This window comes from Gigantopelta aegis, chromosome 11 (genome assembly GCF_016097555.1).
Source record: "Gigantopelta aegis isolate Gae_Host chromosome 11, Gae_host_genome, whole genome shotgun sequence".
Lineage (NCBI taxonomy): Eukaryota > Metazoa > Mollusca > Gastropoda > Neomphalida > Peltospiridae > Gigantopelta > Gigantopelta aegis.
Window position 1 is genome coordinate 5,496,114 of NC_054709.1, and position 12,763 is coordinate 5,508,876.

At 37.4% G+C, this 12,763-nt stretch overlaps 1 protein-coding gene across 6 annotated transcripts in view; it reads right to left on the bottom strand.

Annotated features, from left to right (window-relative positions):
• LOC121385360 (histone-lysine N-methyltransferase 2C-like) overlaps positions 1 to 12,763 on the bottom strand; it is a 185,323-nt gene that overhangs the window by 4,042 nt on the left and 168,518 nt on the right. For 5 of the 6 annotated variants that reach the window (XM_041516013.1, XM_041516015.1, XM_041516011.1 and 2 more), the window contains 5 exons: positions 11,803 to 11,939; positions 10,393 to 10,523; positions 3,236 to 3,428; positions 1,748 to 1,864; positions 1,079 to 1,261 (listed from right to left, as the gene is read on the bottom strand). In XM_041516013.1, coding sequence (XP_041371947.1) covers positions 1,079 to 1,261; positions 1,748 to 1,864; positions 3,236 to 3,428; positions 10,393 to 10,523; positions 11,803 to 11,939 — 761 coding nt within the window. The remainder of the gene's footprint in view (positions 1 to 1,078; positions 1,262 to 1,747; positions 1,865 to 3,235; positions 3,429 to 10,392; positions 10,524 to 11,802; positions 11,940 to 12,763) is intronic. The other variant, XM_041516012.1, reaches the window with a different exon arrangement.

The window sequence follows — 12,763 nt, forward strand, 5'->3', positions numbered from 1 at the left end:
TCATTAGTTGGAAGTAGTCTAAAAGAAAAACTGTAACCCTCAAATTCATCCCAGCTGCCATCGGGAAGTCAGTCTTAGTCACAAAAGGTTGAGTGATCGCTTCCTCGTGGAATGTTTTTTAGGTGAACTGCAAATTGATTGCCTTAAAATTATTGATTAAAATACCCTTTTTCATTACATTTTATTTGAAACTTCCTATAACTGCTTTCCTAGCAGAATATCAGGAGTGTTGATCTTCAGTTCGCCTACATTTTGCTCATTGCAAGTATTTATCAACATGAAAGCTGTTAACCCGGACCTATTTTACCTTTTACAATTCTGCAGAGAGAGAAAGAGAGAGAGAGATGAGAAAGATGGAGAGAAAGAGAAAGACAGACAGAGAAATACAAAAAATTAATCTCTTTTAGTATAAAATTATTTTATCAATGAGGGAGAGTGGTCTGGAGAGAGAGAGAGAGAGAGAGAGAGAGAGAGAGAGAGAGAGAGAGGAGGAGGAAATTAGGGAGAGTGGTCTGGAGAGAGAGAGAGAGAGGAGAGAGAGGAGAGAGAGAGAGAGAGAGAGAGAGAGAGAGAGAGGAGGGGAGGAAATGAGGGTGAGTGGTCTGGAGAGAGAGAGAGAGAGAGGAGAGAGAGGAGGGGGAGGAAATGAGGGAGAATGGTCTGGAGAGAGAGAGAGAGAGAGAGAGAGAGGAGGGGAGGAAATGAGTGAGAGTGGTCTGGAGAGAGAGAGCGAGAAGGGGGAGGAAATGAGGGTGAGTGGTCTGGAGAGAGAGGGGGAGGAAATGAGAGTGGTCTGGAGAGAGAGAGAGAGGGGAGGGGGAGGAAATGAGGGAGTGGTCTGGAGAGAGAGAGAGAGCGAGAAGGGATAGGAAATGAGGGTGAGTGGTCTGGAGAGAGAGAGAGGAGGGGGAGGAAATGAGAGTGGTCTGGAGAGAGAGAGAGAGGGGAGGGGAGGAAATGAGGGAGTGGTCTGGAGAGAGAGAGAGAGAGAGGAAGGGGAGGAAATGAGGGAGAGTGGTCTGGAGAGAGAGAGAGAGAGAGAGAGAGAGAGAGAGAGAGAGAAACTGTTAACACTGACCTCTTCTCCTTTAGGGATACGGCAGCTGGTAATGATGATGATTTTGCTCTCCTTCTCAAACTGTACGACTTCTGCCACACAGTTGGGGGAACACGAATGGTTAATGTAGCGTGCGGGGCCGCCTGCCATTGTGGCATCAACAATGGTATCTTCGTCAATCCGGAACATGTACACGCCACGATTCTGTAAGATACACAGTAAACTTTGGAAAATATTTTCATAAAATCTGTGAAGGAATTCAATGGCAAAAATAACAAAGAAGTAACTTTTTCAGCTATCTGTGTCTGTTCTTGTAAAATAATAGTTTATTTGCCGAATGGATGAGAGAAAAAGACTCATGTGGGATAAAAAAAAGTACACCCCGGGTCGAAATTTCCACCACATCAAGTGTACCTTTTCTATTCCACATGACCACATATGGAGCAGGGTTCATATCCTTAAAGACCAAACAAATTCAAAGACTTCAAAGACTTCAACCTGCCATTTTCAAAGACTTCAAAGACTTTTACCTGCCATTTTCAAAGACTTCAAAGACTTTTACCTGCCATTTTCAAAGACGAACCCTGTGGTGTCTTACTAGTCTACCGTACCATGCCAAATTTCTAGGAAACACACTAAATTTTGAACATTTAATATTCAGTCTTTCCGATCAAATCAGTGTTTGCTTACCTGTATGTCGTACATCTTCTCCCGTCTGTTGGCAACCTCGTTTCGGATCAGATCTCCGATGTACTCAATCACCATCGTGTGTTTCTCGAGGTCGCGAGCCGCGTACAAACCAAGTCCCTGAAGACCAAACATTCTCAGAATGTTAACATTTTATTTATATATCTCACAATTGATGACAAATATCACTAACCCAGTTCCTGCAAGTAAAATGTTTTAATTCTAACACATTCTCAGCATGTTAACCAGTGCTTGTTTTGCTGCCATTGTAACAGGGAACATTTTGTTCAGGATAGTATCACGATTTGCTATCACTGTTGTAACAAAAAAAGAAAAAGAAACTGTCCTTCAATGCTTATGATTCGAAACTTGATGATGAGCAAGAAACTGCTCTCCTGAAATTATGTAGGAAATAACTACTAGTACTCCACTTGTAACAATTCACAGTAATTTTAAATAAATATATTAACGATATTGATGTGTCACGAGGCAAGCGGTTTTTCACCCACGTGGAAAAGGTTTTGCGCTAGTACACGTGAGCGGGAACAATTGCTTGCGTCAAACCATATGGACTATGTTAACATTTTATTTATTTATTCATCTTGCACATAATGACAAATATTACAAACCCAGTTCCTGCAAATTATATATTTTAATTTCTCGTCACATTTAAAAAGAAAAACCACTATTCTCCATGGGTGCAGTCTGCGTACTTTTCCGCACATACAATACACCTGGCATCCTCGTCCTCCTCTACTGCTAATAAAGCTGGTCTGACCACAGCACTAACTAATGAATGCCACTAACTAATGAATGCCACTGGGACGTGGAAATGGACAGCAAAAGAAGTTGAAAGATAGTTGTCGGATTGGGAAAACATGAGACAGAATTCAAGAGAGAGAAAGAAAAGGGAGCAGCGGTATAAAAAAGCAAAAAAAACACTACAAAAACCACCATTAAAGGGACATAACCTAGTTTTTAACCACTAACACATATTTTTTACTATTACAACCCTTTTCGATAACTTAAATCATACTTTACTTCAGATTTTATTGTTTAGATTATCAATTTCCATACATTTGAAGTGTTTTTGGTCATCCTGTTTTGTTTTAATATCACAAAATGCATTTCTCATATTTTAAAAAATACATGTGCGTCTGAGAAGTAACAGTTATGGAGTCAAGTTATGGAGTCAAGTTTTGGTCTATTTTTACAGGGTATTTCACCATTTCAAAGTCACAGACGTATGTTTCACTCAATTGTATCTTTATCCAAATGGCGTACAGGTTTGTAGATTAACTAAACTTAGTGTTAATTTTCACGGGTTGAAACTAGGGTCTGTCCCTTTAATAAGAATCTCACAAACTCGAAGTGAATTCAAAGAAAAAAAAAGGAAAACGGGGCAATGTAATAAAAAACAACAAAAAAAACAACAACACCATTTAGTAAGAAATCTCACAAAGTCAATTTTTTTTTTTTTAAATGTCCAACCTGAATTCTGGATCTTGCAAGGAAGACGTTTGTCTTCCATTCTGTCTTGAGTCGTCGGTACTGCTGGGACTTGGAGTGGACGAACTGCTTGATGTACGGTAGGTTGACGTCACCGGTGATCCCCGTCACCGTGGTGGGCAGGGAGCGGGAACCGCTCGACTGGAGCGTGTGCGATCTGCGAATAGTCACAAATCTGGAGCAATTCCAGAAAAGAAGAAATATTACCTTTCACTATAGGGGCAGGTTAACTACAAGCAACAGCAAACAGCAGTAGTAAAATAAAAAAAGAATTTTGAAAAAGAAGCAAGTGTAAGCACAACACCTGTAATTAAGGGGACATCCCTGAGTTTGCTGCAAGTTTCAAGATGTTATTGACTAACAGAGACTTTTTAACGATTGTAATTACATATCAAATATATTTTTCTGCATAAAATATTAGTGGTTGTATATTAAATGTGTTTCTGATCGTTCTAATATTTGTACTAGGTTAAATTTCGTTTTATTTCCTAAAATATTTTCTTACAATGCAGCAAACTCTGGAATGTCCCTTTAAGAAAAGGTCCATGGCAAAAAAACAACAACATGCCATTGAAAAAAACTCTGAATATAGTCCAAGGCAAACAAAGTGTGGTGTAGAATTAAAAACTCCATGGCATTGCTGGTTGCCGTGAGCAACTGAAGGTGTTGTAAGCATGTAGCAGAACCAAGGGATTTATCTAGGATATTTCACCAGGATCCCATGCCTGATGGGAGTGGGAAAATTAGTGCAAGTAAATCATACTTGGAATATGTTTTCACAGCCGCCACTGAATTATGTGTAGTACACCACTCTTAAATTAATTTATTAGAACAGACATATAAGGAATAACTGGTTACTGTCTTAAGATATCGGCTTTATCCTGCGAAGGTTAGAATGGCGAACGCAGCGAGGCTCTGCCGAGCTACATTCACCATTCGTCCTGAGCAGGATAAAGCCTATATCTTAAGACAGTAACCAGTTATTTCTTTTATCCTGCAAGACTGCAAAAAATATTCGGAAAAGCACTATTTATTCCAGCTTTGTGTACACAAATCGAGTATTGGCAACCTAGCAAGGCGTTTGGCGTATGACGTCATACAAGATACATGACGTCATTATTTGTAAGAAGCTAGCTACATTCCGTCACATTAAAAATGCGTTTCTAAACTCTAATTCATAAATAAATATACAAATTTTGTATTGTTATCGTAAAACTAAGTTATTTGTATTTACTATACTTCAACAAATGATTTAAAGAGTATGTTTATTGAAAATCTACTCTGAAATACTCGAGTCGAGTCAGGCTTATGTCACGTGACCTATATTTTTGGTCAGTGACAGAAAATATAGAGATTTATCTAGTCATCGTATCTTGCCAATGTATACAGTGATTGTGGGATAAAATTAAATACATATACATGTATTGAGAATTTTTAGAATAGAAAATGTGAATGTTCAGTGCCACTTTCTTTTGAGAAGGGGCCTATGTTCAGAACGCCTGAATAAATCCTAAAATCAGAGATGAAAGTGGGCAGAGCCTCGCAGTATAAAACTGATATCTTAAGGCAGTTACCGGTTATTCTGTTTATCCTGCATACAATAGGCATAGTCGGAAAATCATTATTTATTCCAGTTTTTGTATGCAAATGGAGTACCATCAGCCTAGCTAGGCTTTTGCAGTATGATGTCATACAAGATATATGACAGCTTTCTTTGGAAGATGCTAGCTACATTTTGTAATATTAAAAAATCGTTTTTAAACTCTAATTCATAAATGAATTTATCTTTATCGTGACACAAAACATAATTTTTAAATACTGTACTAAAATGAATGATTAAAAGAATATGTTTATTGAAAATGTAGTCTAAAATACTCGAGTCGAGTCAGGCTTCTGTCATGCGACCTATATTTTGGTCAGTGACCGAAAATATAAAAATTATCTAGTCGTATTTTGAAAACATTAGTACCTTTTTTTAGGGCTTCTAGATTATGGTAGCCCCACACCTATAGCTAGTGATATTCAGTGTTGGGCTAGTAAATAATTACTATAACTAGCCCAACGGCTAGTAGGAAAAACACGATGTCATATGCTGTAGTTATGTATTTTATAAATATGAATATCCTGCCCCCTCTTTCCACCCTGATCTAAGGATTTTTAAGCTCAATCTCCCTCCTCAGGTGACATATTTGATTATTACTAGTAGTAACGTTGTATTTATTTAAAGTAGGGCAAGTGAATATTTTATCATGGCTAGTATATTTTTAAAATCGCTGATCCCATGGCTAGTGGACTTTTTTTTGGTTTATTATAAAATTCTAAAAACCCTGCTTTGTAAAACCTTTTTAGTCCAAAAGCGACACCAAATCAAAGCAACAAATTAGTGCACACTATCTTTTAACATGACCCAGACATGTAGCAAAACAAAATTAAAGTTTGTTTAGTTTACTGACTTAACTAGAGCACACTGATTTATTAATCACTGACTATTGGATGTCAAACATTTGGTAATTCTGACACAGTCTTAGAGAGAAAGCCTGCTACATTTGGTAATTCTGACAGTCTTAGAGAGAAAACCTACTACATTTGTTAATTCTGACAGTCTTAGAGAGAAAACCTGCTACATTTGTTAATTCTGACACAGTCTTAGAGAGAAAGCCTACTACATTTGTTAATTCTGACACAGTCTTAGAGAGAAAGCCTACTACATTTGTTAATTCTGACAGTCTGAGAGAGAAAGCCTACTACATTTGTTAATTCTGACACAGTCTTAGAGAGAAAGCCTACTACATTTGTAAATTCTGACACAGTCTTAGAGAGAAAGCCTACTACATTTGTTAATTCTGACAGTCTTAGAGAGAAAGCCTACTACATTTGTTAATTCTGACACAGTCTTAGAGAGAAAGCCTGCTACATTTGGTAATTCTGACAGTCTTAGAGAGAAAGCCTACTACATTTGGTAATTCTGACAGTCTTAGAGAGAAAGCCTACTACATTTGGTAATTCTGACAGTCTTAGAGAGAAAGCCTACTACATTTGGTAATTCTGACAGTCTTAGAGAGAAAGCCTGCTACATTTGTTAATTCTGACACAGTCTTAGAGAGAAAACCTGCTACATTTGTTAATTCTGACACAGTCTTAGAGAGAAAGCCTGCTACATTTGTTAATTCTGACAGTCTTAGAGAGAAAGCCTACTACATTTGGTAATTCTGACACAGTCTTAGAGAGAAAACCTACTACATTTGTTAATTCTGACACAGTCTTAGAGAGAAAGCCTACTACATTTGTTAATTCTGACAGTCTTAGAGAGAAAGCCTACTACATTTGTTAATTCTGACACAGTCTTAGAGAGAAAGCCTACTACATTTGTTAATTCTGTCAGTCTGAGAGAGAAAGCCTACTACATTTGTTAATTCTGACAGTCTTAGAGAGAAAGCCTACTACATTTGTTAATTCTGACACAGTCTTAGAGAGAAAGCCTGCTACATTTGTTAATTCTGACACAGTCTTAGAGAGAAAGCCTGCTACATTTGGTAATTCTGACAGTCTTAGAGAGAAAACCTACTACATTTGTTAATTCTGACAGTCTTAGAGAGAAAACCTGCTACATTTGTTAATTCTGACACAGTCTTAGAGAGAAAGCCTACTACATTTGTTAATTCTGACACAGTCTTAGAGAGAAAGCCTACTACATTTGTTAATTCTGACAGTCTGAGAGAGAAAGCCTACTACATTTGTTAATTCTGACAGTCTGAGAGAGAAAGCCTACTACATTTGTTAATTCTGACACAGTCTTAGAGAGAAAGCCTACTACATTTGTTAATTCTGACAGTCTTAGAGAGAAAGCCTACTACATTTGTTAATTCTGACACAGTCTTAGAGAGAAAGCCTGCTACATTTGTTAATTCTGACAGTCTGAGAGAGAAAGCCTACTACATTTGTTAATTCTGACACAGTCTTAGAGAGAAAGCCTACTACATTTGTAAATTCTGACACAGTCTTAGAGAGAAAGCCTACTACATTTGTTAATTCTGACAGTCTTAGAGAGAAAGCCTACTACATTTGTTAATTCTGACACAGTCTTAGAGAGAAAGCCTGCTACATTTGGTAATTCTGACAGTCTTAGAGAGAAAGCCTACTACATTTGGTAATTCTGACACAGTCTTAGAGAGAAAGCCTGCTACATTTGGTAATTCTGACAGTCTTAGAGAGAAAGCCTACTACATTTGGTAATTCTGACACAGTCTTAGAGAGAAAACCTACTACATTTGTTAATTCTGACACAGTCTTAGAGAGAAAGCCTACTACATTTGGTAATTCTGACAGTCTTAGAGAGAAAGCCTACTACATATGTTAATTCTGACACAGTCTTAGAGAGAAAGCCTACTACATTTGTTAATTCTGACAGTCTGAGAGAGAAAGCCTACTACATTTGTTAATTCTGACAGTCTTAGAGAGAAAGCCTACTACATTTGTTAATTCTGACACAGTCTTAGAGAGAAAGCCTGCTACATTTGTTAATTCTGACACAGTCTTAGAGAGAAAGCCTGCTACATTTGTTAATTCTGACACAGTCTTAGAGAGAAAGCCTGCTACATTTGTTAATTCTGACACAGTCTTAGAGAGAAAGCCTGCTACATTTGTTAATTCTGACACAGTCTTAGAGAGAAAGCCTACTACATTTGTTAATTCTGACACAGTCTTAGAGAGAAAGCCTACTACATTTGTTAATTCTGACACAGTCTTAGAGAGAAAGCCTGCTACATTTGTTAATTCTGACACAGTCTTAGAGAGAAAGCCTACTACATTTGGTAATTCTGACACAGTCTTAGAGAGAAAGCCTGCTACATTTGTTAATTCTGACACAGTCTTAGAGAGAAAGCCTACTACATTTGGTAATTCTGACAGTCTTAGAGAGAAAGCCTGCTACATTTGGTAATTCTGACACAGTCTTAGAGAGAAAGCCTACTACATTTGGTAATTCTGACAGTCTTAGAGAGAAAGCCTGCTACATTTGGTAATTCTGACACAGTCTTAGAGAGAAAGCCTGCTACATTTGTTTCCATTAGTAGTGAGGGATCTTTTATATGCTTGTGGATTAAATATGCTATTAAAGCAGAACATGAATTATTCTGCATTCTATAGTGATAAAAAGAGACGCATGCCAGTGTCTGAAGTTTTATTAATCCAGGCATGTTAAAAGAATCCAGTAACAGCTGTAGTTTATGGACTTCTTATGAACACATATCAGCAACCGCTGCATTTCATTGGAGATTATGATGTACTAAAACAATCGACAACTGTATTTCATTGGCTATTACATCCTCAACTCATTCTTTGTTTTTTGTTGGGGTTTTAGGTTTTTTTTGGCAAGATGTCACCCTCTTTATATGTAAACGGTCACAATGGTCTCTATGCTGCTTATTTCAGTCTTATTAACATCAATGGAAAGTAATTTGATGTAAGACAACCTCTAGCAGATTAAAAAGCTACAAGAGCAATGTAAAATTCTACTGTTTGAATACCGCTACTTAGGGCCTCCACGAGTCCCAAAATATTGGACTGAAGTACTTGAAGGTCAAACTAGACCAGGACCCGAGTACCCAATACTTACACTAGATGATGATGAGATTAAGGAATAAAGTAAAACACTTGCATTATGCATCTCAATTCCAGAGCTAAACATGGATACCAAATCATGCCACTGTACTGTAGAAGTGTTGTGACAGACGGACGGCCAGTTTTAAAACAGAAACTAGCACATGATCATGTAATTATTGTGTAACTTATATCGTTGATTATCTACTGCCGAAATTATTGGCCTACATTGTCCATTGCATTGTAGTTGCTCATTGTATTCCACCTTGTATGGGTACTCGAGTACTCATGAAGACCCTACTGCTACTTTAAGAGGTTCAAATGTGTGCGTTTATAAACAGGAAATTGCAGGGGAGTGATTTTCATAGCAGGATTTTGCATCAACATATCAGACAAACTGTGTTTTTGTGCACTGTGAAATTTAAGAGGTTAAAATAATTGCATCTATGAACAGAACAGAAAACTGTGGAAGTGATTTTTTAGAGATTTCAAGCAATGCAGTCTTTATGTAAGTTGACAAGTTACGAGTGAAAAAATGCAAATGAATATACTACATATACATGTATCAAGGTATCTTTTATTTATTATATAACATTTAGTGAAATATCTTAAAATATCAGTGAAATAAAAGTGTTATCAGTCAATAAGTGACCATAACACATTTTAGAGTGAAAATTTCACTATTTCACTCTAAAATGTGTTATCGTCATTGTAGAAAGTGTTATCTTCACTGTAAGAAAGCCAGAACTATTTTTCTGCTGGCATTTTAAAAACAAAAGTAAATTACCAAAAGTTGTATAATAAATAGAACATTTAATGTTTTTTTGGGTCAAAGATGATTTATATCTCATCTCGTGAATTTTGCAATCATATCACACTCGTCGAGCTTGTTTGTGAGATATGATTGCAAACTTCACTCGACAAGGAGAAATAACAGGTTTACCATGAACCAAATGAACGAAGGAAATGTTTTATTTAACGACGCACTTAACACATTTCATTTACGGTTATATGGCGTTGGATATACATGTATGGTTAAGGACCACACAGATACTGAGGTAGGAAACCCGCTGTCGCCACTTCATGAGCTACTCTTTTCGATTAGCAGCAAGGGATGTTTTATATGCACCATCCCATAGACAGGATAACACATACCACAGCCTTTGATGCACCAGTCATGGTGCACTGGCTAGAGAGAGAAAGATAAACCAAATGAAGGAAGGAAGGAAATGTTTTATTTAATGACGCACTCAACACATTTTATTTACGGTTATATGGCGTCGGACATATGGTTAAGGATTACACAGATATTGAGAGAGGAAACCTGCTGTCACCACTTCATGGGCTACTCTTTTTGATTAGCAGCAAGGGATCTTTTATATGCACCATCCCACATAGAGTATAAAACATACAATGCACTGGCTAGAGAGAGAAATGACCCAATAGGCCCACCGATGGGGATCGATCCTAGACCGATCGTGCACCAAACGAGCATTTTCCCACTGGGTACGTCCATAAAGCAAATGACTTCAGTGTCCTACCTCTTGTAATGTGTTCTCATCTTGGGCTCTGTACGGGCCGATCCGGTCGGGTTGATTGCCAGAGGCATTTCTATCAGGGGAGATCGGCCAAACTTGAAGAAGTAGTTGTTCAATAGGTCTGTGCCTGGCAGCTGTTTTAAGAGAGAAAACAAATTAAAGGTGCATTTTCAAAATTACACATGCCATATTTCTGGGTGTTGTTGTTTTTTTAATCTTTGATGTGTTAAGTTGAAAATGTAACTGCTTTTCACATTTATTTGTGATAAATTACTATAAATGAATCATTCCTACACACAACATTTGCTAAATAACTCGACATTGTAATGTCTTTTTACATTTATTTTTGATAAATCATTACAAATGAATCATTCCTACACAACATTTGCTAAATAACTCAACATTGTAAGGTATTTTTATATTTATTTTTGAAAAATAATTACAAATGAATCATTCCTACACACAATATTTGTTAAATTAACTTGACCTTGTAATGTGTTTTTATGTTTATTTCTGAGTTCTCTGATGTATGTGACATAATTAAGAGGTCATAACAATTGCGTATTACTGTAACATCATGACATTGTTAGATTACGTCATATCGATGCACCCCTCTTGACGAAATGGTAGCCAGAAAAAACATGCAGAGTTTTGTCCTGGGAGATCTTAGCGAAGTCAACTTAGGTAACATGGTTATAAGCTAGCATGTGGAATCTGTGTAATTGTAATGGGTTTCGTCCTGGGAGATCTTAGCGAAGTCAACTTAGGTGACATGGTTATAAGCTAGCATGTGGAATCTGTGTAATTGTAATGGGTTTCGTCCTGGGAGATCTTAGCGAAGTCAACTTAGGTAACATGGTTATAAGCTAGCATGTGGAATCTGTGTAATTGTAATGGGTTTCGTCCTGGGAGATCTTAGCGAAGTCAACTTAGGTGACATGGTTATAAGCTAGCATGTGGAATCTGTGTAATTGTAATGGGTTTCGTCCTGGGAGATCTTAGCGAAGTCAACTTAGGTGACATGGTTATAAGCTAGCATGTGGAATCTGTGTAATTGTAATGGGTTTCGTCCTGGGAGATCTTAGCGAAGTCAACTTAGGTGACATGGTTATAAGCTAGCATGTGGAATCTGTGTAATTGTAATGGGTTTCGTCCTGGGAGATCTTAGCGAAGTCAACTTAGGTGACATGGTTATAAGCTAGCATGTGGAATCTGTGTAACTGTAATGGGGTTTTCATGATCTGTGTTTGGACAAAGTGTGGGGACAATCTAACAGTAATTAAAGGTAGGAGAGTAATTTATCGTTAACAATTTGGTTCAGACTTTAGATCCTGCCATAAACACACACTCACGCACGCACGCACGCACGCACGCACACACACACACACACACAAACACAAACAATTTACTTACTGATTCTATAACTTTGAGGATGTTCGGTTCTGTGAGGCCAAACATTTCTTCTCCAGTAATGAATGATGGAAACATTTTCACCAGGTCTGCATTTTTCCGTTTATCCTGTATTGGTTCTAGAATGAGCTTCCAGACTCCTGAAAAGATTGCAACTTAACATTCACGAAGGAAAACAAACCAACTTACGAGCTGCAACCAGCGACTGCATCCATTGTCAGCTTCGTAACTCTGCTAGCAACCTAAACTATCATTTATTTTTAAGCCATCTTTCTGATAACCCAAGCTGTGCATGTGGAGACAACTGAAGTTACAGTGAACCTCTAAAGACTGGACCCTTTGTAAACCAGAATTACATCAAAACCGGACGTCTTAACCTCTCTAAACTGGATCCCTCTTAAAATGGGACATTTGTCTTGGTACCAAGGGTGTCCGGTTTAGAGGGGTTTCAATGTAATTTAAATTATTTTGTTGTCTGCCTCTGTTCATCAGACAAAGATATGATTTATTTGCATCCTTAAGGAATTACCGTGATATCTTAGACATTGATCTACTATTATCCGGCTCAATAAACCTACCAATTGAAGAAAACTCTTTCATTTTAAAGGCAGTACATAAATATATAGCTGAAAGTAAAAGATTCGAATTGAACTAACTGCATCCATGTTTACTTGTCCAATCGGAAATATGTGTTCTAAAGCCAACCATTAAAAAAAAAAAGAAGAGTTAAAGTTTGTTTTGTTTAATGCCACCACTAGAGAACATTGATTTATTAATTATCGACTATGGATGCCAAAACATTTGGTAATTTTGACAGATAGTCTGCAGAGAAAACCTACTATATTTTTCTACTAGCAGCAAGGGATCTTTTAATTGCACTTTCGCACATACAGGATAGCACATACCACGGCCTTTGATATACCAGTCGTGGGGCACTGACTAGAACAAGAAATAGCCTAATGGG